General features: G+C 37.1%; 1 protein-coding gene across 1 annotated transcript; it reads left to right on the forward strand.

The window, feature by feature from the left end:
• The first annotated feature begins 1233 nt into the window (after window positions 1-1233).
• LOC138700568 (tetra-peptide repeat homeobox protein 1-like) lies at window positions 1234-27793 on the forward strand. The gene is made up of 4 exons (XM_069827149.1): window positions 1234-2500; window positions 4385-4567; window positions 25921-26605; window positions 27790-27793. Exons 1-4 carry the CDS (start codon window positions 2341-2343, stop codon window positions 27791-27793), a joined length of 1032 nt encoding a protein of 343 aa, XP_069683250.1. The 5' UTR covers window positions 1234-2340.
• The last annotated feature ends 204 nt before the right edge of the window (window positions 27794-27997 follow it).

The raw sequence follows: 27997 nt of genomic DNA on the forward strand, positions 1-27997 counted from the left end.
TAAGACTAATTTAATTGCGTCAGTGTACAACATGGGACACTCCACTTTATTTTTGTTCTAAAGAGAGCCAAAATTACGAAATTTATTGCCCTTAAAACTACTCCATCGTCGATTATAATTTTACCATCTATTATTCCACATTTTCGAAATTTTGTAGGAATAACAGGAGCCCATGCATTTGGAAGACATCGACGCAGAGAATGACATGCAGCCCATGGAGTGGGACCCTATAACTAACCCATTCGAGCATCAGTTTACATCAGAATACCAGACAAAGATGGGATACTCAACGGAATTAATGGAATAAACGTGTCACCAACAGGTTTAGACCTTGTGGCTTTCATCTTCTGTACTATACTCCGTTTCTGGAATCTGTAGAGTATAGGAACCGAAACAAGTCCTTTGCGCAAGTGGTGAGTGGAGGGGGCCAGTCCAATGACCACTCTGGGGGAAAACATTGATTGAAGACGAGAGTCTAAAATGCCACCTCTACCTATCACCTTCTGTCATGCGCATCTTACCCCATAGCGACTGTGAGCCGATGCAGCTCGCAATATACTCCCGCACTGATAGACTCCGCCCATTTGTTTGTCGTAGGCTCCTCCCAAATGCGTCGATTTACTCCACAGATTTCAGAAATGGAGTGCAGTCTAGGTAAAATAATTGAAATAACATGAACTATTACTCCAGCAATATTCCTGGTCCACAGTGCAGTAGCAGGGAAGTGAGGGTTTAAGATTATTTACCTCTAGGAATACAAGGCTTTTGATTTGAGAAATATTCAAGTTAAGTTATTGCTTGTCCATAACGTCTTGAATGGGCAATTCTCTTAATTCTTAAAATTAATTTATACCGATTTTTTTATAGCTTGTATATTCGAATGTGTGGAAATATGTAGATTTTAACGACTATAAAATAGTATGTGTCTTTTGGAGTTTAGGCAACACCAGTTGTTACAAACACAGATCTACGAGTATGTACAGATACGGAAAAAATCTGGAGTTTCCTTATTGTGTAAGTTTCGCCTACAACACACTGCGCATGCGCAGTAAACAAGAACCCCTATATGCTATTTGTGGACAGTCGTGTGACATTGTTGCCTAGATACAGGTGGACTCCCATGAAGACTCACTCCATGAAAGAATTTTGAGTAGAATAAGTACTTAGTGCATATGAGAATGCGTAATATTTCTTTTTTATTACGATTTTGTTGAGACGGGCTGTTCGCTCTTTGTAACGCCTGTTCAATCTGGTTAACATTTTAGTGTAACTTTAATGGATCAGTCGTGGAAATGAAAAGTGCTGTAATTTTAAGTATGCTTTTTATGATGTACACAACAAACACAAACAGCGAGAGTAAGATTATTCCAGTATTCATATTAAACAGTGTAACGTACACGAATTTACAACATGAATACTTAATACTAAGACTGGGGAATTCTGCAAAACATAACCTATAGAAAGTGTTGTCTGAGCGGTAGTTGTGTTTGTGCTGATCATCATGATGACTTGCAATGTTTGGACCTACCTGTCTTTAGTGTCAGTCCAAAGACAAGTGCACAGCACATAAAATAATTTTCACATGCAATTTCTCATCCACTCAAATGTGAGCTCTGCTAGACATATTTTCACTCAGGGACACCAAGATTCAAGGGGCTTTCATAGAACAATACAAATTATCCCAAGCCTACCTGTGTGCCCCCAATCCACACAGCATTTGTTTCAAAATCTCTCTTATCACTGCATAAATTAATAATATTGAAGTGCTAGTTTCTTTAATCTTCACATAAGTTTAACTTCATCTTGTTCCTGTTTCACATCTAGGTATTGCGCAAACTGAAAATTAATAATTAATGGTATTTGTGAATTTAAAAATGGTGTCGTTCTAATTATTTTATTCTTAATGTAGCCAGAACATCATGTTTATTTCTTAGTAGGTAATAATGTTAATTTCACATATCTAGTATTTCAATGACATAACTTTAATCATAAATCATCCTGGAAGCCTAACTTTCTTGGTATCATGTTCGATAAGGATCTTAGTTGGCCTTTTCACATCGATGACCTTCATAATGCTTTAGACTCAATAAGGGGGGCAAAGACTAATTGGGATTTCCCGGTCTCTGATCGGGTCAAAAACCCTGATGGAACTGATATTTAACCCTTGTGGTGAATTTCGGTGAAGTCCGGAGGGCCTAATTAGTCAAATCCACTCTCCTCACCTCCACGCTGGGGCCCCCTGGGATCTTTTAAGATGCGAAAGAGAGAGTGGTGTGCGGAAAGCAATGGGAAGCTTCCGCATTTATTTATCCCAAGAAGAATAGTATTACAAATAACTGCATGATGAGTTTTTCTCCCGTAAAAAATTCCGGACGTAAACTATCCCCCCAATCGGATGTCCGGGTGGGGGATACAGGAGAAGGACGATTCATGCCAGAACATGAAAAAGAAGAAAGAAGACTGACGACTGCAACTGGAACAGGAGCTACTCTGCAGCCAGGTAAGTTGGAAAATTTGAAGAAAGCAATAAGAACAAACAGAGTGGATGTGATGGGAATATCAGGAGGGAGGTAGGAAAATAGTGGGGAGTTGCAAAAGGAGGCTAGCAATAGCGAAGGAAGCTTTTAATAGAAAAAGGAACATCTTCTGCGGACCTTTGGGAAAAGAACTAAGAAAGATAGTAAAGTGCTTCGTATGGAGTTTAGCATTTTGTAGAGCAGAAATATGGACATTACGACGAAGTGAAGAGAAGAGAATAAAAGGATTTGAAATGTAGATATGGAGAAGAATGGAACATGAGAATTGGACAGACAGAATAAGAAATGAAGCTGTGTTGGAAAGAGAGGGTGAAGAAAGAATGATGTTGAAAATGATCAGGAAGGGGAAAAGGAATTGGTTGGGTCATTGGCTGAGAAGACACTGCCTACTGAAGGATGCAATGGAAGGAAAGGAGAAAGGGAGAAGAGTTGGGGGCAGAAAAAGATCTGCGATGATAGACGAGAATAAGATATATGGATCATATGAGGAAACAAACAGGCAGGCAGAAAATAGGAAAGATTGGAGAACGCTGGGTTTGCAGTGGAAAACCTGGACTTGGGAGAACAATGAATGAATGAATGAATGAATGAATGAATGAATGACTGAATGACTGAATGTATTTTTTGTTACGGTTAAAGACCGCAGATTATGTAGGGGAAGCTATTGCATATCTGGCGAGGATAAAGGGATTTTGTGCATTAATCAATGCAATTGCCCACTTTCTACTGTACTATTTCATCTTCAAATTTTTTTATTGTAAAAATCGGAGATATGCTTCCCCTTTACCATTTTTGATATCTTCATTCGATTTTGGTATGCCTTTTTTTCTCTTTTGCCTATAATTTTTAGGGCACTAAATTCAAATGCAGCCTTTTTTTAAATATATGTAAAGTTATTTCATTCTTCTTCTATGTTTCCTGAAATTTTGATTTGTTGAAGGTGTTCCTTTATTCTACATTCATAAAGCCATTGAATACTACTATCTCTCAATAAATCTATTTTAAATATAGACCTAAGCCTATTATTTTCTTGCTTGAAATTTTTATTCTTTCTTTTATTCCATGGTTATAGTATTCTAATAGGGGATACAACTAAATGATAATCCGTGTCTAATTCTTATATTTCAAAGTGTTTAATATAAACAATTGAATGCTTTGTTGACGTGAAGACACTTCGAGATATACGAGTAGCTTCTAGTCACATAACTTAACCTTTTCATTTGGAAATTTGAGAACTGTAACATAACACTCTCACTTATAGCACTCTGGTAATTGCTGGTACACAATCACACAACATTTAGGAGCCATCTGTGAATAAAAGAATATGGATAAATTAATTTCATTATAAATGAAAGTCTAAACTTCCATCATTTCAGTTCCCTGAATGTATTTTTCTTTTAGGTTATACTGTACCTATACTAGAAGTAACCGTTACTATGCGATTCATCTTTTGATTCCTTTTCAGACTTCACTTTTATGATTCACTTATTTTTAATAGTTTGGAGACGTACAAGTTACCATACTACTGTCCGTCCGAGTGGTTATTTCGCAGGGTCGTCCAAACAGGGGAAATCACATAGCAGTTAGGCCTACTTACTTAACCGTGCCCTTTCTTTTAAATTATTTTAAACAGTTGTATAATACTACGTAAATTTCAAATTCTGTACAGCAAATATTTGCAGAGAAGAGTATCCACTAGTTCTTACAGAGAGGACAGGAGAAACGTTTGGGGCAAACCGGGATGCGACATAAGCATTCGGCTGGACAGTAGCTACCCATTTATCCTCTTCGTAGTTACCAATCAGTGTATTACGAAGATTTTAACCAAGAATTACACTTCCTTTTAGATCGACAAGAAGAAAATGACAAGATGGAAACGCCGATGATGGTGGAGGCTTCGAGCAGCGACCAACAGCGGGCATTTAACAACTGGAATGCGGAGTGGGAGAAGAGAGTCAGGCAGGGGGACCCGCAGAATCTGAAGAATTTGGAGGCTGGACTTCATTATTTCCAATTCGATAGCCGGGAAGGTACAGTAACTGTTTACATCCCGAAGTATACAATTGCTTTCAGCTATGCACAAGCAGCTCGTGGATACCCAGAGTAGCGCAATCAGCTAATCGGCCGCCATTGTTATTCCATTTCAACACTCTTGGGATAGGAATATTTAAAGTAAAGCTCAATTTAGGCAGTGTCCGTGGCCCTTAAAATTAAGAGTAGGTTATTTGATTCTGACTTAGACTATATTATTTCATTCCTATACAACTGTAGCATATACGACAAATAGCGAGCGCTGCGCTGGAATTTCAATGACTGATTTGTCGGTTTTCCGGCGCAAAGGATTGTGGTACTCTGGATATCTACGGACTCTGTGCACAAGTTCAGGAGACTTGAATTCTTATTAGTAGCGAATATGGCATTTATCCAGAGATGTCATGTAACCAGTTCTCACTAGTCGCCCGATTCACTTGTTGAATTAGTCACAATTCGTAGAATCTATTCTTAAATGTTTGAAGTTTAAAATACATTAGGTTCTTGAGAGAAAGCAAGAACATTAAACATTTTAACATGAAATTCTCTAGCTTTTTAATATGACAGTAAATATAATCGTATCATATTTTTAAATCGTTGTTTCTTAACCAAGTGTGCAGACAGTCAGAGGAGAAATACAATATCGACGGCCCATTTAGAAAAGAAAACAACTCAAAATTTAAAGTTTTGAGAAACCTGAATTTTGAAGCTTCATGTTATTGTGAAAAATCATCAAAGGATTGTTGAACTTAATCCAAATTGAAATCATGGAAATAGGCCTACGTAGATAAATTAACATGGAACAACCTAAAGCTTAGTATTCATATCATGAAATAATGTTATTTAATTACTCTGTCTATTTAGAATCCCCCATAGAAGATTTCACTTTAAGAAAAAAGCATTGAACATATGGGGCTATTCCATCAAATGACCAGTTGCCATAGAAACGTCTACCTATCACATAGCTTGTACAATGTACAGAGCGATCCAAAAGTAGCGCACATCTTAATAGGTTTCTATGGATGAATAAATGGGTAGACCTTATTATAACAATTTTTTTGGTACACCGTCTGTATTTATGTCCTAATACGTTCACATATATTTATAAAGATGAATTTGTTACATTTACTTACATCAGTTTTAACTTAAGTTACATCATTTTTCACAACATATGCTGAAAATTGCAGCCCCGTTCAGTAACGCATGTATAGCTCGCGCAAGGAACGATTACCGAAAAGCAATGGTGGCGTTGCTGTCTGTTTTGACGTGTGTATGTAGGCACGCCGAGGGGGCGAGAAATGCTGGCCGATTGAAGTACTGTCTCTTCCAACAAGATGAACATATGAGGACACAGTTGTGGAAATGAAGAACGTAGCAAGAGAAAAATTTGAAGCTAATTAAACGCGTAACATATGTTTATGAATGAAATAATAATACCGTGCGATACAAGTCACGTATTCACATGCAACGGAACAAACTAAAGTCGTGATGTAACTATCATAACGCAAGACTCATTCTATAGATGTCATTTCTCTTCCGACTGTACTCTTGAATATCATTTAATCTATCTCATGACCTTTCCTGTCCGCCGCTCTTCCTTATCGCATTGTTTCATTCGCATTCCTTCCTTCGGTATTCTCTACTTGCGAGACCTATACCACGGTAGGTAGGCTATAACACGGTACTCGCCACGCGCAGACTACGAGGCAAGCCCCGCCCTTCTCTACGTCATCCGTTGTACAAAGTGTGAAAGCTTACGCGCCACAGACATGCATTAAAAACGGAGGAAAACAGTAACACTATAATATAATCATACACGCAGCAAAATACAATGAGCACTATTACTTAAAACATTGGCGTCTGGCTACGGAAATCTCCATAGTTAGGTGGTCAGCTGTAGGTGTCGGGGGCCACGGAGATTTCTGGTTTTACGTAAGGGTTTGTTTTGTCATATGTCAACTTTTGTAGATTAAGTCACAGGCTTTTAATTGTCGTAACATATTATTGGATAGGAAGTTTCTTATTACCTTTGGATCCTTCTCCCCTCCTTCCCCTAAAAATTTATAGCGTACAGACACATTCACAAACCGTCAATAAAATTTCAGTTGAAACTGTCCCTGAATGAGGAAATTATTCTTTAGAGAAGCCGTCTAAGAGTATGGACATGCAATTCTGGAAAATTAGTAAAACACGGCATACTCGTGAGAATGGTAAGTGAGGTCATAACGTATATGTAACATGGAAATATACTCATATGCTACTGAAGGAAAGAGATTAGAAATAGACACGATATACACTTTCTGGAACCGAACTTCTATCTACGGCATTTTCTTGAAAGAAAGACAAGGGTTTACGGTACAATAAGAAGCAATAAGAAGCAACAGAGAGCTTCCGAAGTCTTTCGTTGAAGATGAAAATAATTTAACAGTAGAAGAGAGCGTATTATATAGGGAGGATGGCGTCTTCTTTAGATTTCGAAATACGAAAGAAGAGAGGAGTTAGGATGGCCAGCACTTTGTACTTGGTGACACTAGGAAGAAAGGAAAATGCTAGAGGAGGCTGTGTGAAAGCTCTCTTGCATCATTCAATAGAACAAATATGTACACAGAGTAAGTCAATATCTGTTCTACTATTCAATTCTGAGAAAAACTATAAAATGGAGCAGAAAAGTTGTGTTGTGATTCCTAAACTGTGCTTTAGGATCTATAAATTAAAAACTCTGACATGAAGCTGTTATATAAGAATAGGTCTATCTTGCTGGAAACAGCTAGCTACTGACGGAAATGATTTAATCTATATGTCATAAGATACTTGTAGTTGTCTCTCTTCAGTTCCTCAAACAGACCTCGAACACTCTTTATAAAAATCAAAAATCCTTTCTGAAATGGCAAAATAACTTTCTTACCACTACACGCATTAAGTTGAACAATTGAAATAATTAATCTAAAACTTGATCCTGTTTTTCAGTTTCTATGCCGTAGATGATCTTTAAATTATATTTAGTGGCTGGCTAGAGTTCAACACATCGAATCCATCATTAACACATTTTATGAATTCTGATACATGCTTTTCTTCGGGAATAAGGTGCAAAATGGTTTTGGATATTGTATTAGAAAGAACTTCTGCGACCTTTCTTACATTTTGCTTCTCCATTCCACACAGAGTTAAATGATCATTTTGTATCTTGTATGTGTATTTCAGATCTCTTTTGTTGTAATTCAGAACTTTTAAAAATGTATTCTCATTCACAAATTTCAAAACCACTATCAAGAAGATCGTTTCTTAAGAATTTCAGCGCATGTGGCACATCACAAAAAGCCCATATACTTATTTCAGGAACGTTAGTATTCTGAAATTGGGTTTTATTTTGGACACGACCCAACTTTAACAGAATCCACATATTACACGGCCCCATGTCATTTACGAATCCTCTCATCCTTAGGCCTATATTCTTCAATTCATATACAGCAGTATGAAGAATGGCAGGGGTTACTGCGCTGTCGGATCGTAAAATATTATCTATAAGAATGCGTATCATCATTTCCTACGGGGCGTGAAACGCTTCTGTCAAGTACGCTTTCGTAAGCCACTATCCATGTGAACGCGGTGTAGTAAGCTTGCCGGTGACGTCAAAAGCTCACGATTCGGTCGTGACGGGATCAAACATGTTTGATTTTCAGTCGTAAGCCGCCTGGCTTTAGTGAAGCAAGATGTCTTGTTAGCTTTGTTTTTAGATTTAGTAAGAGTGATACAATACAATTTTTGGAACTATAGGTATCAAATAAAACATGTTCTGTACAATCCAACATTGGGCGAGCATCGGGATCGTGATAAACAAGCAGCAGCGGATAAACGAATGTCTGCTACCCTAAATATACCAACATTTGGACCGAAGGAATTTATAATGAAATTTAAAAACTTGAAAAGTTTTTTGCCAGGAAATGAGGAAAATTTCTGAGAGTGAGAGATCAGAAAAGTCTACCGATGAGATCTACAAACCTAAAGCTGCCTGGTTAATGAAAATAAACTATTTCAAGTGACATTCTAGTTCTGTTTTGGCAGTTATTGTTTGTTTCATACAGTTTTTGTGTCATATTTTGTTATAAGAAGTCGAACTCGCTCAAACAAATCTTCAAATTGTACCTCTGTCATTCTTAACGAATTTTTGAAATCCTCAGGATGATTTTTAAGTTCTCCTTCAATAAATCTTCAAGCTCCCAAAGCTTTGCGTTGTAGTGTCCACTGCCTAACCCACCATCTCCTTCTCTTGTGTTTTCTTCTTTGCAAGAAACGATTTCATTCGCTGAAACTGAACATATAACCCAGCCGTCGGCAATTTTGTACTCGCGATGACATCACTGGACGCAAGCCGCAGTACGTAAGATGTAATATTAGTCGAGGAGTATAGAGCACTCCGTTCGGATCCCAGTGGCGGACTCTCAACCCAATCATCTGACGTAGACTACACAATATTGTTTTATAGATGAACAGATTGTATTGTATTTCGCCTTTATGTTTGCTGTGCTACAACAACCTAGGAAAATACTTCACAAATTGCCACTCTTAATACAACTCGTAAATTTTCGTCTGCTAGTCACGATCTTTGTTTAGATTGTACAAGTTTTCGTTCAGAAAAAAATTGTTCGGAAATATATCGAATGTAGAGACAAACATAGCGGCTATGTAGGGTCGCGGCAGGCGACCTATGATAATACTATAGATATTTTCTATGGAGAGCATTTTAAATAATTCTAAGCCAGTCTGGTGTGTTATACAATGACAACGTTTAATGTCCTCACTTATTTCCAGCTCTCTTAATATCACGTTAGTCCACCTAGTAGACTTTTTTAAAGTCGTATTTCGAGTCCCGTATGTTACTATAGATACTAATTACTTTCTGTTCAGATTCGTTTCTTCTATATATTTTCTTCATGCTTGGCCTAACTTTTCTCTTATTGTATTTCCTTCGAGTGTAATGACATCGAGCAAATATTCTTATACAGAGAGATAATTCGTAACTCCGCGGATGAACATTACCATTTATACTGCATCAATATCTGTGTTTTCACCTGAAACGAGAGATTAGACCACTGTTCATGCATCTTTGATTTTATTTCTCGTTCAGCTAGTGTTTCAATATCCCTTATCCTCCTTTGTAATGTCTGTGTGGAAAATTTCATACTGTTAAAAACATCAGATTATTCGGGACAAATAATGTTAGCAACTTTATTCTGACATGTTTTAATGAATTGTCTTTTATTTTAGCACTTCAATGATTTTGCGATTTGTATGTATGTATTGCGAGTAATTTTACGGCTGTCGCCGTCTCCCGCTTCTCAACTTCCAGGTACTCCGGTTTTGACAATCGCCCATTTGTAGACCCCTGCAGACCATATCCTCCTGAACCTCCTCGCTCCATTTCTTCATTGGCCTTCCTCTTCTCTTTTTTTCCGGGGGAGTCCAGTTGAAGACCTTATTAGGCCAGCGGTCGGCTGACATTCTCTGGAGATGCCCATACCATATCAGGCGTTTAGTTTCCACTGATTGTAAGATATCTCCTGATACCTGCATTATATTTCGGACATCCTGATTCCTAATGTGGTCCATCCTCGAAACTTGACAACTACGGCGCCAGTAATCCATTTTTAGAGCCAACAATTTCTTCTTCATCCTGTCTCTCATTTCCCAAGTTTCAGATCCATAGGTACATATACTTTCTATTATAGTTTTATATATACTTGTCTTAGTTTTCCTTGTTACCTTGTCATTCCACAGGAGTGTATTTAATTGTCTTATGGCCCGCTTTCCTTGGCCAATCTTATTATTATCTTCATCACTTTTGGCCTGACTGTTGAGGGTAACACCCAAATATTTGAATGATTCAGAATTTTCTATTTGTGTATCCCCAGTATCTAAATTTACCTTGCTGCGACTACCCACAACCATGTATTTTATTTTCTTGAAATTAATTGATAGCCCCCCTTCCTTATTTTGCGATTTCCAAAGCAATAATATAACTTGCATGGAGTTCCCTTTGACTCAGTTTGTTCCATCATAATTTAATACTGGAACTGTTATTTGAATTTCGTTCTTCTATATTTTAATTGCTTGACTCCGTCTAGCCCTACGAAAAGAAAATTATTTTTATACTTATTTTCTACTGCATACATTTCCGTTTACAATTACATTGGACATGTTCATGCTTACCTATGATTTCGTGATAATCTTATGACGTGTCGTAATGTCGCTAGATGTTTGATTTTTAAGTGTCTATTATAATTTTAGAACAGAAGAGGCGTCTACATTGTCACCATATGCACACCTACTGTTCCTCCCATTCTTCCTTAAACACACGTTTCCGAACAGACGTTGAAGGTTTTGAGAAAGAAACAATCTAATATAATCAGGTATCCACTGATAGATGTCTGTGTACTGGAGTTGTAGGGGAGTTGATTGGAAGGGAGAGAGTGAAGCAAAGACAGTTTACTGCGCTGCCCCTTCGACAGCACTATTGCTAATGATCACGATGACATTTTCTCCGATCCCTGCCATACATTCTTCAGCAACTAACCATGGCTACGTCTCGACTGACTACTTTGTCCTTCCGTGTGAACGGACCACGCTTTCCAGCAAGAAGGAACTGGCGTGGAGCAATCACGATATTTTTAAATTGACGCGAGCGTTTCACGCCCCGTGGGTACACAAGCCTGCTAAACAGTCAAATGTATTGTCGTAAGAAATGCTATGCTGCACTTGCATTTATTATTATTATTATTATTATTATTATTATTATTATTATTATTATTATTATTATTATTATTATTATTATTATGTCTTTTTCCATGTCAATCGTATTATTTATATTATATTTTAAGATCTCAAAACTAAAAGAGATCAAACCTACATGCATTTTATGGTGAAGAGATGCCTTTGTAATGTTCGAGGAGAAGGTAATGGATATTTAAGTTGTCTTTTAAAATCATAGGCGTTTTAGACAGAGCTCGTAACGTGACTGCTACAGCAACATCTTCGACTTTTTCCCCCTTCAAGTTACTGCTCTTCTAGTTATTAACACGGATTTTTTTGAGGACTGAAAATGGAGGATAATTTAATACTTTCATTTTCAAAAGTCTTAATATGGGCTTCTAAGTGCATATTTTCATGTTTTAATTCCTTCAAAGTTTCTTCTAGCTCTGTAATTTGGTCCGAAAGCATCTCATTTTCGGATTTCAACAATTTTTTTTTCAAAATATCAATTTTTTCGTGTCAGAGATACTAGGATTAGTGAACACTTGTTCATTTCCATTATTAATTGCAGGACAATAATTTTCTCCCGTGTTCGAGACGCTGGAATCCAACACATTTTCTAGGATCTTTTTGTTATTTCTCCTCTCCGGCGTTCTGAAGGATCATTATTTGATTCGGGATTAGAATTCGGTATAGGCCTATTTAGATGGGGTTCAGCTCATTCACGTAATATCCATTTATGTTTCAAAGTTGGAAGCTCCGTTTTAAGATCCCTTTCATAATAATTTTCACCAAAATGATAAGATCAGACTGTTGCGTTTTCTTCATTGAAAGAATCTTCCCTTTTACACAAATATGCCCATCTTTTCCTACGCACATCTTATTTAGGGAATCTGTGGAAAGTGATACTCGCGCGGGCAGAAATCCTTGTTGTAGGCTGTTTGAGCAGGTAGCAATAGCGCATACAAAAGGCATTTTTTCTTGTTTTGTTTTCGCAATAGCTACTTTCAATAGTACGTCATAATGTTAGTCCTTAGAACTAGACCAATTAAATTTATATTTCAGTTATGCAATATACGGTCGTAGGACATATTTTGACTGAGAAAGATAGCATAAACATTATTTATATTAACATTTTCCAGAAATTATTATTAAAACAAATGACCTTATGATGAAACTTACTTGTATGTACAGAATGAAGTAGCTCTATTAAACCTAACACAAAAATATGTACAATCACTATTTACAAACACAAAAAACAAACAATTTTCACTAAAACCCTCAAACTACTGTAAGACTGGTAATCCCCGCCACTTGGAGTGTACAGTACGATTATTTAGTCCTGACAGTCGCCGGAGATGTGCGCCTAGATCAGGCGAATCCATTTAGTTACGCCAAGGGGTGTATGGGTTATTCATTCGCTTGCCTTCGAAGCGATCGGGATGTCATGTGTGCGGTGGAGCGGCATGTTTCCAGTACAATTAAGCTGTACTGCATTCCTTTACCGACCGCTCGCCCTTATCTCTACTCCGGAACTTTTCCCCTCTTTCGCGTCGCTGAGCTGTCAGGACTAAATAAGCGGTCTGTACAACGGCTGACGCCAGAGACAGAGTTTGCTACCGCGCATCCAGTTCATGACATGTACCGTGTTATACTTACAGTGGCATGTACGAACTCTTTTTACCATGTTTGCGGCCACTTTTTTGAGCACGCGTACACTGATGTTGTTAATCTCCGTTGTTATGGTACTCTTTAGTTCCTCCAGAGTGTGCGGTCTGTTTTTGTATACCCTTCCTTTAAGATAACCCCACATAAAGAAATCTGGGGACGTCAAATAGGAGGTCATGGACGCTACAATCCTCGAAAAATGATACGCTCACCCAAAAGCTCGCGCAAAAACTGCATGGTTTCATTAGATGTGTGACATATGGCACTGTCCTGCTGGAACCAACAATCACATTCATCACTGTCAAGAAGCGCAATAAACTGTATAATGATATCTATGTACACAACACTGGGCACTGTAGTTTCAAAGAAAGTGGAGCCCACTATACGACGACGTGAAACGGCACACTACACTCCAATTTCTTTAGAGTGTAAGGGGGTTTCATGGAACACATGTGGATTTTCGGTGGACCAAATTCGAGAGTTTTGACTGTTCATGTAACCACTAAGGTGAAACCACGCCTCACCTGTGAAGAACACACGGTCAAGCTCTGCAATTCCATGGTTGTCAACTAATGACCGCAACCATGTAAGCTACAGTACACTACGCGATTTTGTTTATTAGGCTCCTTGAATTCTTGAACACTGCGTACATGATAAGCACGAAAATGTAACCGCTTCATCGCTCTCTGAGCACTTCCACATGAACTCTAAGAGTGGAGCTCAGAGTCTCCGCGAACGTTTTGAAGGCGAACGCTCCATCACATTTCTCACCTCAGCCAGTTTAGCAGGAGTTAAAATGGCCGGTCTCCCGGTTCTCTTCTTGTCTGCAACTGATCCACATTCCCTGAAACTGACGATTACTCTCGTTATGGTCGAATTGTTGGGCACTACCACATCCGGATAATTCGTCTACAACACGTGTACAAGGACGACTGGAAAAATAATGTTCAACAACGAAACCTCGTTGCTCTTTGGAAAACGACATGTTTGCCGAGCACTAAACAAAGAACTATTGCAAGCGTCAGTGTATACATACACATCACAATGACGACAAGGTTTGTTGCTGTAGCAACATGATGCGGTAGCCGATAGCACTTTCCAACTGCATTACTCAATATAGACACCATAATTTTAATGTGAGCGACCTTTGGAGCGCTCGTATTAGGCAAGACCCATAGGCCTATAATCAATGCTTTTTTCTTAACGTGAAATCCTCTATAATTACTTTCTTCTCACAAGATCTGGGAGTTATCTTCGGCATGGAGTTCCACCTCCTTGGCCACCAAATATCTTCATTGAGTCATTCCACTTCAAACAGGACAAATATAAAGGAAATTTAACCTTGATGTTTTTTATTTCTGTCAAATTTTTTGTTCGATTGAAGGAATAAAAATAAAATTTAAGAGATACAGGGTTACATACAATCTGTGAAATCATATCTTTGTAATTTCTCAGTCGTAGATTGGCTGTTAATTTCGCAATGTTTCCACCATCAATTAACAACTTTATATTCTCATGATGACCACACACATACAGACTGAATGAGTACTACTAGCTCCAGGAAGCACACATTGTTTTGGTCTTAGTTCCGCAAATTTTTAAAAACTAATTTGTATGTCTGAATATTTAACCTTAAAAGCTCAAAATGTTTCTTTTAAATCTGATAACAATAATCTTTTCTGTTTCTGTACTTTGTGGCCGTCTTCTTTTACAGAAACGAAGTTTTACTTTCTCGCCATGATGCGACTTATATCATTATTAGTGTAATGGTCAATTAAGTACATTTCCACTATGGATGTGTCTAAAGTTTATCCAATTCTAGATTCTGGATTTGAGAGAATTCCCCTCTCTGCAGCTAAGTTTTTTGCAACACTGATCATGTGATTAGATGCATCACAGTGTTCCCTAATTTTACTGTATGACCACTCTTCAAATATATAGTATTGACAGAAGTCAATAGTGTTTCCGAAACACTCTGGTAGCTTATTAATTATGTCACCGCTACTCTTCTCATCTGGTGTTGTTTCTACTTCCTTTTTTCTCAACGCGAAAAATCTTTTCCTTATGTGTCTGTTTTATTTTCTGATATTTCTGTTAGGGATAATTCTTCTGTGATAATTTCTTCTTCTTAATTGATGTCTCACCCTTGACATCAAACTTTCATTAAAATTATCAATGTCCGTCACTGACACCTCTGACACCTCTGAATTATTTATCAATTTCCGAATTGCCTGTTGTTTCTTCTTCAATGTTCTGGACACTAGAACCGCCTAAGATATCAACACTGCTGGTTTGAACAGCACTTGATTCACTAATATTTGACATTAACAAAATTTTCTTACGACAATTTTCACAAATCCTAAGATTGTACGACAACTTAATGTGTTGCATTTTCAATTTTTAAGCATGTTGGAAGTCACGCACCTTAATTTCCCTTTCTTAAACCTACGACTATGATTGCTTATTTTGAAAGGATTAAAACACTGATCATGTCTAGGTTCTGTTATTACTCATTGTGATTAGCCTACACACTAATTGCACCAACTAAAAACAATAACAGAAACTACGCCACACACACTCGCGGTAATACTATAGTACAGTGTTATTAATGCCCTAACGTTTGAAAATCTCGGAACAAACTGAAGAGAATTCATTCCGCCTTGGACCTGGATTAGGTATGGTATTGTATATCCCAGCCAATCTTCTCCAGACATAAACAAATAGGACTGACAGTCGCCAGTGTGATGTCGCATGCCAGACTTCAGCCAACAGTTAACAGTGTGCCGCTACAAGGGATTAAGAGCGCAACAGAGCTCTATGCGCGTATTTATTTAGTATTTTTTTACTCTGTCATTTATTGCTTTTCACTATGAAATTTTGGTCTACTTACACATAATTAAATGGAGAACATGCTGATAATTTAAAAATGGTATTCTAAGTTTGCTAACATTATGAACAAGAAAATTAACCTATATAATAATTATGGCATAAAGTACTGTGAATACATAAAAATGGAAAGTGATTATACACAGGCTAAAAGCCTGATATTTAACCTTCCAAATGAAACTAACCTCGATTTCATACGATACACATAATGGGAGAAACGAATGTTTGTATATGCCAATGTGTACAATTTTTCAATAATTTTGATGCTGTATAGATCTCAAAATAACCAGAACTGGGGCCAAGAAAAATAATATGGGTCTCTTATTTTTACCCTTAGAAAGCATACAAGAAGTTTCAAACAATTCTAAAAATATGAGATCAAAAATTTGTCCGGTCTGACGTGGAATGACTCCATTGCATATAAAGCCGACACCTTTACATTTATACTTTGCTCCAAAACATGACGCCCTTCCTTCACACCTTTCACCACTTAACTGTAGAAATGAGCAAGGGGTAAAATTTACAAGCGTCTAGCTGTAGCAAACAGGAGTCTCAATTTCTGCGTGTCTGATGGGTCGGGAGAGATTGGTCGAGATCGGTCGTCTGCCGTTGTAAGAGCCATCTCGTGTATGTGTATATATACGCGTATTAGACTGTGGTCTATATCGTGTAGGCCAATGCCATCATCCTGGCGGCAGCCTTCGAAATCTCATAGAATTGTCTGTGTTTTTTCTGTAATTTGTTAAATTTGTTTCTCTATTTATTTGTGCTATTTAGATGTGTATTGATATAATGTAACTAGTAATAACCATACTTTTTATGTAAGTTTTGTGGTTCCTCAGTTTTCTTATAAACGTAATGTACAAACTCATAAGAAAGTAAAGCATGTTGTGAAAGTAAGCAAGTCCTTCAAGTGCGATTATTATGACGCGCAGTTCAATCATGTGAAGAATCTTAAAAGGCATGAAATTAAAAAAAAAAAAAAAACATAATATTGTATATAATAGGTTTAAAAGTGACAAAATCTTTAAATGTGAAATGTGTGATGCTCAGTAATCAAGAAAACAAACTCTGAAATAACACGAAAGTCAGGTGCATCAGTTAGAAGCAGTGACGCGTAAGAATGTATCAAAACATCATTGCTCTCTTTGTTCATATGAAACAACCAAATATGAATGATTAAAACATTATAATGAAATTCATAATATATCACAACTAAATCGGAAACATTTCTAAACTTAGAAGAAGTTCATAAATGGAAGAAAAACACAGAAGTGGAGACCAGAGAAAACTTTATATACAGTAAGTTAGAGCGTGTCAGAAAACAGCAAGTAACATTAAGCATCACTATTTTTCCTGTTACCACAGTTGAGTATTACATGCCTACGTGAAACAGACAAAGGCATATATACAAATACAGGGCAGCAAAAATTAATGCTTTTTGTCCGGCCAGTATGAAAATAAGAGAGTTGGAAGTTATAATTTACGGACACACATGTTGGGCATGGAAGTGACCTTGGCCATTTGTTTCTCTCTTCTTCTCAGCGCCTGGAAACAGCCAGTAAGATAGCTAACAAGATACCATTTGACACCATATTGAATGAGATACGAGACTCTGTCACAGAATCCAGTTTAGAAACAGTACATCTCTTAACTAAAAAGGACTGTATAATACTGAGAAAGCCTTCAATCTTTCGGAAGAGGGGATGCGTAATGCTGGATACAGGAAGTTACAGAAAGCAGTGATCAGTGTATTCTGTATTATAAGTAGGGAAAGGAAGTTCATGTATTTGCATATTTATTCTCTATCATTGTTTGAATATGCTGAAAGATTATCTACATGAATCACACATTTCTGAACACAATTATATTACTTTTATTGTGCATTAATGTGCATATTTTGCATCTATTTATAAAAGCATCATATTTTAACATTTATGCAGGGAACCTGCTTATTATGTATGTTTATTTGTCTTTCCCTCATTTTTAAAAGTATGTAACCTTGTAAACACGACTAATTTATGTTTATGAATTTTGAACATAACGATGGCGCCCCCATAGGGAGCCTCTTGAGTTAGCAATTAGTATTCCTTTACTGCAGTCTTGAGCAGATTTCGATAGAACAATATCCAGTTTAACATCAGTTCCAAAAAAATGTAGGAGATAAAGTGAATGAGAAAACAGCAAATATTCTTTCCAAAAACCCTGGATATTATCAACTTAAAGAAATTCAAGATATTCTCGAAGGAAAAACACCCCAAAAACCAACAAAATGTTCTGTAGAACAGCTCACAGCTTTTGTGCAAGCCCTTCTTACTTCTTGTGACGTAGAACGAAATTTATTGCGCTACAAAGCTATGCTTAGAGACAACAGGCAAAGAATGACAACAGAAAACATACGACACTGCTTAGTTGTGAACTGTAACAGCATAAATGGAACATTCAGCAATGAGGCTAGCATTTCAAAATCCATAGACTAAACGTAAGTTACCTATACCTTATTATTCTGTTAAAATAATCTCAGACTGATAATGAATACTTTGTAGCATATTTATCAACAATTTTTACGGCATAAATGCATACATATTCTTCACATTTTTAGGGCATGAACTTCCTTTCCCTGATTATAAGCCACAAGGAACTGCTCCTGACATGACAGCACATTTTTTGAAAGAAGAAGATTTTGTTCTTATAATACAAAGCCCAGGGAGAAATTTTAAAAACATATGGCTCAGAGAAAGTAATAATTGAGGGCTTTGCCGGAAGAAAGGCGGATAGACCTATATGCCCTTCTTCGGAAAAACGGTTTAAAATGTAGTGAATAATTCGCTAATTATAATAGCGGAATTTTGTTTTGATTGTACTGTACATACCTGCAGGAAAGGGCTGCATGCGTGTATAACATTTTATTCAGGTGCGTTTTAAAATCTTAGATTGCATGTATCTCATTTAGCCATATTGACGTATACGCCCTTTTTCCGGCAAACCCCTCAATTATTGATGGTAGGGCCTACCCATGGTATGGGTGATTATGGATTTCAACTTATCGCAATAATGACAGTTGATGAAATGAATCAGGGATTTCCAGGGACTTTCTTAATATCTAATAGGACAGATGAAAATGTGCTATCTTTTGTTTTTTAATTGTGTTAAACAAGAAATTGGTATCCTGGCCACAAAATCTTCATGAGTGACATGAAAGAAGAATTTTATAAAGGTTTACGAAAATGTCCAGCTTTGGCATCAAATTTTTTGGATTAGGACTCTAAATTATACCGGGAAGCTAGAAGGCGAATGAAGAACTTCCAAGTGCCTGGGCAATAGATATTACTACAGTGCGAGCGAGAAGTTTCTCCGCAGTGCTTCTGTAGCCACGGTGCAGCCGAGAATCCACCAGGCAGAGAATTCAAGTGGCAGCACTGGCCGCTAAGCATATGATTGACTGGGGATGTGAGGTTGTCAAACCGGAATTAATGGGAAAATGTCAACTTTCTACAAGATTACGTACCAGCTGTCTACAGGATTACTACAACTAATGGAGCTGCGGAGGGACTTTTGGATCGCACTGTATAAAGCTTGGGTAACTGCGATGGGCCCTCCCGATAAACGCTTGTTTTACACCTGGCACATAGAAAAAGTATGGAGTAAGAACATTAGGAATAAAATAAACGATTTAACCTAGCAGCCAGTAACATACAAGTATTTACGAGTTCTTCATACAGAAAATGACGAGAACACTTATGCTAAACTTTTGGTAGGAATCCTTCAGTATTTAACAGGTGATACTGAATTATCATTATTTTTTTAATATTTTACTACTACTGCATGAAGAACGTAGTGTGTTGGGCCTGCTGCCGTAGGAAATAATTGTGGTATAGATATTAATATGCACATAGAACGGATGCAACGTAGTGCTCTAAAGCACATATACCTGCACTGTAAAAAAAACAAGAAGACTAGACAAAGACATATCAACTCTCATAAAATTAACCAGAGATAGACTATTCGACAGACTGACCGTTTTGAACAAAAGAGAAATACAAAAACAAATCTGATATGAGCAAGCCAATCCGCAAAGAAGTTCTAAATATTTCTCTGTCACTTTTGCAAAGAAAGGAAACAGATCAATAAAATATATGTACAGTTCATGTTTCTTTAGTGTTGTTGTTTGTTTGTTATTTAGTAATATTGTATTTGTTAAATTCGTTTCTTCATAAGACAGTTTATTCATTTTATCCTAACATTATCTATGGGTGGCAAGATTTATATACAGTGATGTACAGTTCAGCAGTGTAAAGTGAAAAACTGGTATCTACACATTCATTTGTAGATTGGATTTAAATGGTGAGTGACCTATATGGTATTTCATAACATACTATTAATGATGTTCTTATATTAATTATTTATGTTGGATTTAATCAATTTTTTGTGGGGATATTCATATTATGTTAGTACAATATAGGAACCTTACATGAAGGAAACAAGCATCGAACCAAAATCACACATGCGCGACTGATTTCACTCGACCCAACAGTACAATCGTTAATGTTTTATTGTACAATCATTACTTATTAATTATAAATAAGATACATTTTAGAAGTGTAGGTCTAAAAGCAATTGGCGTACAAATGTATGTAACACTTATTAGACCACTACACCTATTCATTTCAAGAGAAACACAATATCTGAGACTTAGAATAAATCGACGCCTAATGTCAAAGGACACTAACTCCAAAATCACAACTTTACAGGGGAGGCAAAAAACAGTTTAATTGTGTACATTTTATTGTTACTGCTTTAATTTAAGATATATGTTGATAAAATTTAAATCATATATACTGTATATATATCAAATATAAACCTAAAGACAATACAATACAGTACATATTTTCTAGAAATATTTTAGTATTGTCTTAAAAATTAACACATTTTGGAGATAGTGTTCTTTGTTACTAACGAAGCTTTCAATTTAGTAGACAGTGTTAAAAATAAATGCCAAAATATTGAATTTAAACATTTTAATAAAAAATTATAGCTATTTGACAATGCAAATTAATAAATTTAATTATTGTGGTGAGCAGCAAATATCAATTTCTTCTTCTTCATAAAGGAATATTATCTAAACTTAGAACATATCAGTAAGATTATAAAAATACCAGTTAATATTATTTACGCAGCATAAAAGCATAATATTATCATTATTAGATCAATTTATACTATTATTTGAAATAATAATTTTAACAGTGCATTTATAAAATAATAAAAGAGCAAAGTTATCTTCATTTTTACATTGCATTTTAGAACATCAGTGTTTTTAAATATTGCTAATGTTACTTTAATATACCACAGCTGATGAGGGTTTGGACGAAAAAGTTATTCAATTAATGATCAATTTATTTAAAAAATAATGAATTCTACAAATTCAGTTCATTTAAAAGTCTGTCTGCACGTAATGAAAAGAAAACACACTTAACTCAGAATTTGTGCCCTAAATGACATTGAATAAAATTATAATATGAATATATTATATTATATTTGATTCAGTATTTTATGTTTTGAATAGTATCAATATCTACACCTCTCATATAAAAATTTGAAATTTCCTCTTAATTTTATAATCACTCATTGCTCTTCATTTTGAGTACTGTATCTTATATTACGATTTCCTGTTCTCCATTTTTAAACTATTGTAAAAGAATTGGTAATTTCCTGGTAAAATATTCTGTTTACACAGTTGCAATAGATTTTTAATTTTCTAATCTTGTATATTTTTAGTGCTCCTTGATGCTTTGGTTTAAGCTGACGATTATCCAGCCTAAATCCAAGTGTAATCTTGCTTTGTACATTGAATTTTTGGAATTCTTCATCATACTTGTATTTAAATAATAAGTGTTCACTGTTACTTTTCCGATACTGGAACCACACTATATCCAGCCATCTTACAATGTTTCCGTTAGTGTCAACTTTCTTGTTCTTTATTAATGTCTTCTGAATTTCTCTTACATAATTAAATCACTTTGTTTCACTTCTATTTTTGATACAGCTTAAAGTATAGTGTATCACCCTGATGGATCAAATATTTCTGTATGTTTGGTTGTTTTTTTTTCAATGTTCGCGTGGACTGTGTCCATTTGTGAATGTCCTGGTTAAAAAAAATATGTTCAATTTGAGGTATGTCAAAAACATTCGCAGCGTAGAGGAGCATGGTTGATATAAGCACATTCCTCCACAAGTATCGAACATGAAATAGAACCTTTTACCATTCTGCAGTTTTTTCATTTCAGCAAAGAGACGTGATGGTACTACTGCAGCTTCCCTTTCTGCAATTATCTCGTTTCATATAAAATTTTGTGCTGTTCTGTTGGCTACAGCATACACGGTCAAATTATATAGGCCTACAGCTAATCTACATTTATAAAACACTCATTCCATTTTAAAACTTGGATTGTAGCGCACAGCTTCGAAATAAAATTAAAAAAAGTAAAGAACGTTCACTGATGCCATAATTTTGTAATTTTCTTTTACTTGAGCTGCTTCCTTTCTTTCAATGTGGGACTGACGAACTGCCTCCGTTTCTATCTTCTTAAGTTCAGACATGTGATCATATTTATAACATTTATTGCATTGATGCTTTCTGGGATTATGAAAAGCTATATTAAAATTATTTTTGAAAATATGACGTTAATATGAAAGGTTTTCTGTCTGAACATTAGCATTCCTGAATTTCCCTCCCCCCAACATTTGGGCTCATCATTGATCCGGATGCACCGCAACCTTAGGCTTACTGTGCTACCTATGTTTTATCATTTAATACCAATTCATCAACCCTGTTACCTTGATTAAGGTGTACAGTCCAGATATAGAACGTTTATTACAAACTGTAAACTTCTTACAAACTGAATTGATTTAAGAATGCGTGTTCTATTAATAAAAAAATTATCAAATCTTTAACAATAAACAGTATGGTGATTGTATTACATTCTTGGTTGTATGTTCTGAGGAAGTGTCACCAATAAAATCTTAGAAATGTTAAATAATTTAGAGACAAAGAACACTATCTCAACTCAGTGTTCTTCTAGTTTATATTTTCCTATTGTCAAAGAAAACTAAGTCTAGATAGTGTTGTTTGACACTCAGCATCTGTCTAAATTAACACAACACTATCTTAAAAAAAAACAAAAAAAAAAAAACAAAAAAAACTATTACTTGTAGAGACATATTACTTTCACACTATTATAAAGGCTACTTTGTACAACATGATACTACAAATAATTCAGAAAGTCGATTTTTGGCGATAGTGTCCTTTGACACTAAGCCGTCGAAATGTCAAAGTGTTTTGTAACTAATTCTATAAGTGAAATGAATTACTTTATAATCGAAATTGAAACGTTTATCTCTCTTCAATAGCACAGAGCATACAGCTGATCGCGAAGCCCGACCTCTCTATGACGTCACATGGAATGTTTGAGAGCGACATTTCTATTTGTCTCCGAATCACACATTAGTCGATGGTAGCCAATAAGAACTCGACATACAATATAGCTAGCTACACCTGAAAATTTCTACTCCTCACAGCGCGACCGATCTCGACCGATCTCATCCGACCCAAATTAGACGTCTCTTGTATGCTACAGATAGACACTTATATAAAATTTAGCTGAGTTGCCAATTCCTGAAGTCATTATCACATTGTATTTATGCCACGCGCCTAAGGGTTAAGAAGATAGGGATTTACGAGGGTTTACAATTCCAGGAAGAAAGACCGTCATATATTTTGGTGCAAGGTATACCCTCACCATTATTACAATCTAAAAAGCGTCACATTCCAGTACAGTGCCCCGAAAACTTACATAGTGCGAACACTGGATGAAAGATTAAGTAACAAAGTTTACTCCGAAGACCGTTTAATTGCACAACTGGACAGTATTGCACAACACAGCATGACCTAATAGTCTATTGTAATGTAAAGTTTATTGTTATAATTGTAACTAACAATAAAATTACAAAAATGGATAAGCAATAAAGAAAACTGGTAATGTTTTAGGCCCATATTCGAAAAATTCTGGGTTAAAACTCCGTGCCCAGCCAATTTGACTCATGTTTTTCATGGTTTCCCTCAGTCACGAAGGCATATACTGGATTGGAAATTTGCATATCATGATTCATAACACCCTTAATCACCAATATCATGAACATTAAAATAAAATCTAAATCAATTACATGAACACAAGCCATTTATAACACACGACAATAAAAACAGAGTCAGAACAAAAGTCCATGGCCTAGAGATATACCCAAAGATCCTACACACGTGATACGATCATAGATGTTAGTGTGTATGAATAAACTTATCAAAAGAGATGCCAACTGAGAATAAGTGAAACAGGAGAAGGTGGTTATGGGATTTTTAAGTCAGGTAGGATAAATTTAATTTTAGACAAAATGAATAACACGACCTCAGAATAGCTCGAAATTAACATAGGATTGAAACGGATTTGCGGTGTTTCTCTTTTTCTGTTTATAATGCACACGAAAAAAATTATTCAGGAATGGAGAGCCATGCGATATAAAGAGTTGGAGATAAACAGATATTTAAAAATATGTTAATTAATATTTGTGGATAACCTAGTTTTAATAGCACCTACAGAAAATGATCTACAATACTCAGTACATTAGTAAAATATCATTGCAAAATATAACATGGAAATAATACAGAAAAAGAAAGTTTCGCCTTCTGGCGAAAATAGCTTGTCCCTAGTAAAATATGTTTGGAAGACAAAATTTTAGAAAGAGCAAATGATATTACATATATTGGCTACAAATTAACATTTGATAATTATTTAGAATAATGAGCAAAACTGTAAAACACTCCAAGACTATGTAAATGATCAATAGAGTAATGAAACCTTCCCTGGTACAGAAAAGCACTAGAATACGACTTCAACAAACCCTTTACTCTGTTATGGCAGTTCTTTTTATTTTATTGAGTTATTTTACGACGTTGTATCAACATCTCACGTTACTTAGCGTCTGAATGAAATGGAGGTGATAATCCAGGTGAAATGAGTCCGGGGTCCAGCACCGAAAGTTACCCAGCATGTGCTCTTATTCCCTTAAGGGAAAACTCCGGAAATACCTCAACCAGGTAACTTGCCCCGATCGGGATTCGAACTCGGACCACTTGGTTTCGCGACCAAACGAGGTGACCGTTACTCCACAGGAATGGACTTATGGTAGTGAGGCAAATATATTAAGGGGAAAGAACAGCTAATGAAATAAGATTTATGCGAAGAACAGTATTATATAAAAATGAGACCATAAGCGCAGCGATGAAGTAATGGAAGAACTCGGCCTGTAATCAATACTCAATTTCATACAAAATATGAGAACAATTGCATGAGACGTTTGCGATGTATGAGATCCCACAGAATCCCAAAAGCTATGCTTCACTATCTATCTTAGGGGAAAAGATTTCTGGGAAGCCCCATAAAGAGTTTGAGAGAAAATTACTCTTTATTATGAGATCTAATAGACCACATGACCTAAAACTTGTATGGATGATGATGAAGTCAGGTAGATAGATGTCTTTGGAAATGGTTCTTGTTGCGCAGTAGTGCAATGGAACAAATGCATAGTGTGATTGTTTTGGTTTTGCCAATCCACATTGCATATGCAAGGAATTTCCGCCATCGAGTACAGTTAAGAGAAAAATATTATGTGCAGACAATTAAGATTATTATTGTTTTTACCAAGTATGCTAATTTGGAGCTTTATGCCATGAAGTCCTGAAAATATGCTGCATAGCATGCTCAATAGTTAATATACACAGGAACGCCTGAAATATGAAAAAAAAGATACAGTTAATTTTGTATATTCGTTACTACTGTCGTTCAAAACATGTACAAAATGATTTTGTATGACTTGAAAATGGAGAGTAAATTATGCAGTTGAATACGTATCCTCACCTTACTACTAGGTCTATGTCATTCACTGAAAGCAAGTGAATGCAGTGACACATGCATAACAATCAAGTTTATTTTGCTTCTTGCAGACTTACCAGGATACATGGAAGACAAGCCAGGTACAATACCACAAACCACGCCAGCTACCATGACAGAACCAATCCCAGCTCACATGTTAGATCCCATGCCACCACCCGTGCCACATTCCGTGCCACCACCCGTGCCTCCTCCCGTGCCACCACACGTGCCATCACCCGTGTCATCACCCGTGCCAGCACCATCATTACAGAACCCACCAGAAGAAGAAGATGACAATAGAACGAAGAGTTGCTGCTGGCGTTTTTTAAGGTATTTATTTTGTGGGCTACTTCCCATGTCGAATCGCAGGCCAGCATCCATGCCAGCGCCTATGTCATCTCCCATGATAGATTCAATGCCAGCTCCCATGCAAGATACCATATCAGTACCTATTCCAGAAACCATGTCAACTCCCACGCCAGAACCAATCCCAGACCCCATGCGAGCTTCAATGCAAGATATCATTCCAGCTCCCATGTCAAGTCACATACTAGATCCCGTGCCAGCCCCCATGCCAACTGAAATGCCAGCTCCCACGCCAAGAGCAATGAGCCTCTGGTCTCGTTTAAGATATAGGTTTCGTGGGCCAGCTCCCATTTCATTTGACATGCCATTTCGCAGGCCAGCCCGCATGCCATCTCCCATGCCAGATCGCATGCCACCACCATATTCCAATTACCTACCAGCAGAAGATAGGCACCGAAGAAGGAATGCCTGGTGGTCTTGTTTAAGATATATATTTTTTGGGCCACGTCCCGTACTAGATGACGAGACATATTACACGCCGGCACCTATGCCAACTTCTGTGACAGCATCCTTGCCAGATCCCATGCCAGTACCCAGATCAGCACCAATTCCAGATGATATGCCAGGATCCATGACAGCTCCCATGCCAGATCCAATACCACTACCAGTGCAAGATTCCATATCAGTGCCTATGCCAGGTCCTATGCCACTACCCATGCCAGCTTCCATGCCAGCAGAAGATAGGCACCGAAGAAGGAATGCCTGGTGGTCTTGTTTAAGATATATATTTTTTGGGCCACGTCCCGTACTAGATGACGAGACATATTACACGCCGGCACCTATGCCAACTTCTGTGACAGCATCCTTGACAGATCCCATGCCAGTACCCAGACAAGCACCAATTCCAGATGATATGCCAGGATCCATGACAGCTCCCATGCCAGATCCAATACCACTACCAGTGCAAGATTCCATATCAGTGCCTATGCCAGGTCCTATGCCATTACCCATGCCAGATTCCATGCCAGCAGAAGATAGGCACCGAAGAAGGAATGCCTGGTGGTCTTGTTTAAGATATATATTTTTTGGGCCACGTCCCGTACTAGATGACGAGACATATTACACGCCGGCACCTATGCCAACTTCTGTGACAGCATCCTTGACAGATCCCATGCCAGTACCCAGACCAGCACCAATTCAAGATGATATGTCAGGATCCATGACAGCTCCCATGCCAGATCCAATACCACTACCAGTGCAAGATTCCATATCAGTGCCTATGCCAGGTCCTATGCCATTACCCATGCCAGCTTCCATGCCAGCAGAAGATAGGCACCGAAGAAGGAATGCCTGGTGGTCTTGTTTAAGATATATATTTTTTGGGCCACGTCCCGTACTAGATGACGAGACATATTACACGCCGGCACCTATGCCAACTTCTGTGACAGTATCCATGACAGCTCCCATGCCAGATCCAATACCACTACCAGTGCAAGATTCCATGTCAGCGCCTATGCCAGGTCCTATGCCATTACCCATGCCAGCTTCCATGCCAGCAGAAAGTAGGCACCGAAGAAGGAATGCCTGGTGGTCTTGTTTAAGATATATATTTTTTGGGCCACGTCCCGTACTAGATGACGAGACATATTACACGCTGGCACCTATGCCAACTTCTGTGACAGCATCCTTGCCAGATCCCATGACAGTACCCAGACAAGCACCCATTCCAGATGATATGCCAGGACCCGTGACAGCTCCCATGCCAGATCCAATACCACTACCAGTGCAAGATTCCATGTCAGCGCCTATGCCAGGTCCTATGCCATTACCCATGCCAGCTTC

Source organism: Periplaneta americana, chromosome 5 (genome assembly GCF_040183065.1).
Source record: "Periplaneta americana isolate PAMFEO1 chromosome 5, P.americana_PAMFEO1_priV1, whole genome shotgun sequence".
NCBI classification, from domain to species: domain Eukaryota; kingdom Metazoa; phylum Arthropoda; class Insecta; order Blattodea; family Blattidae; genus Periplaneta; species Periplaneta americana.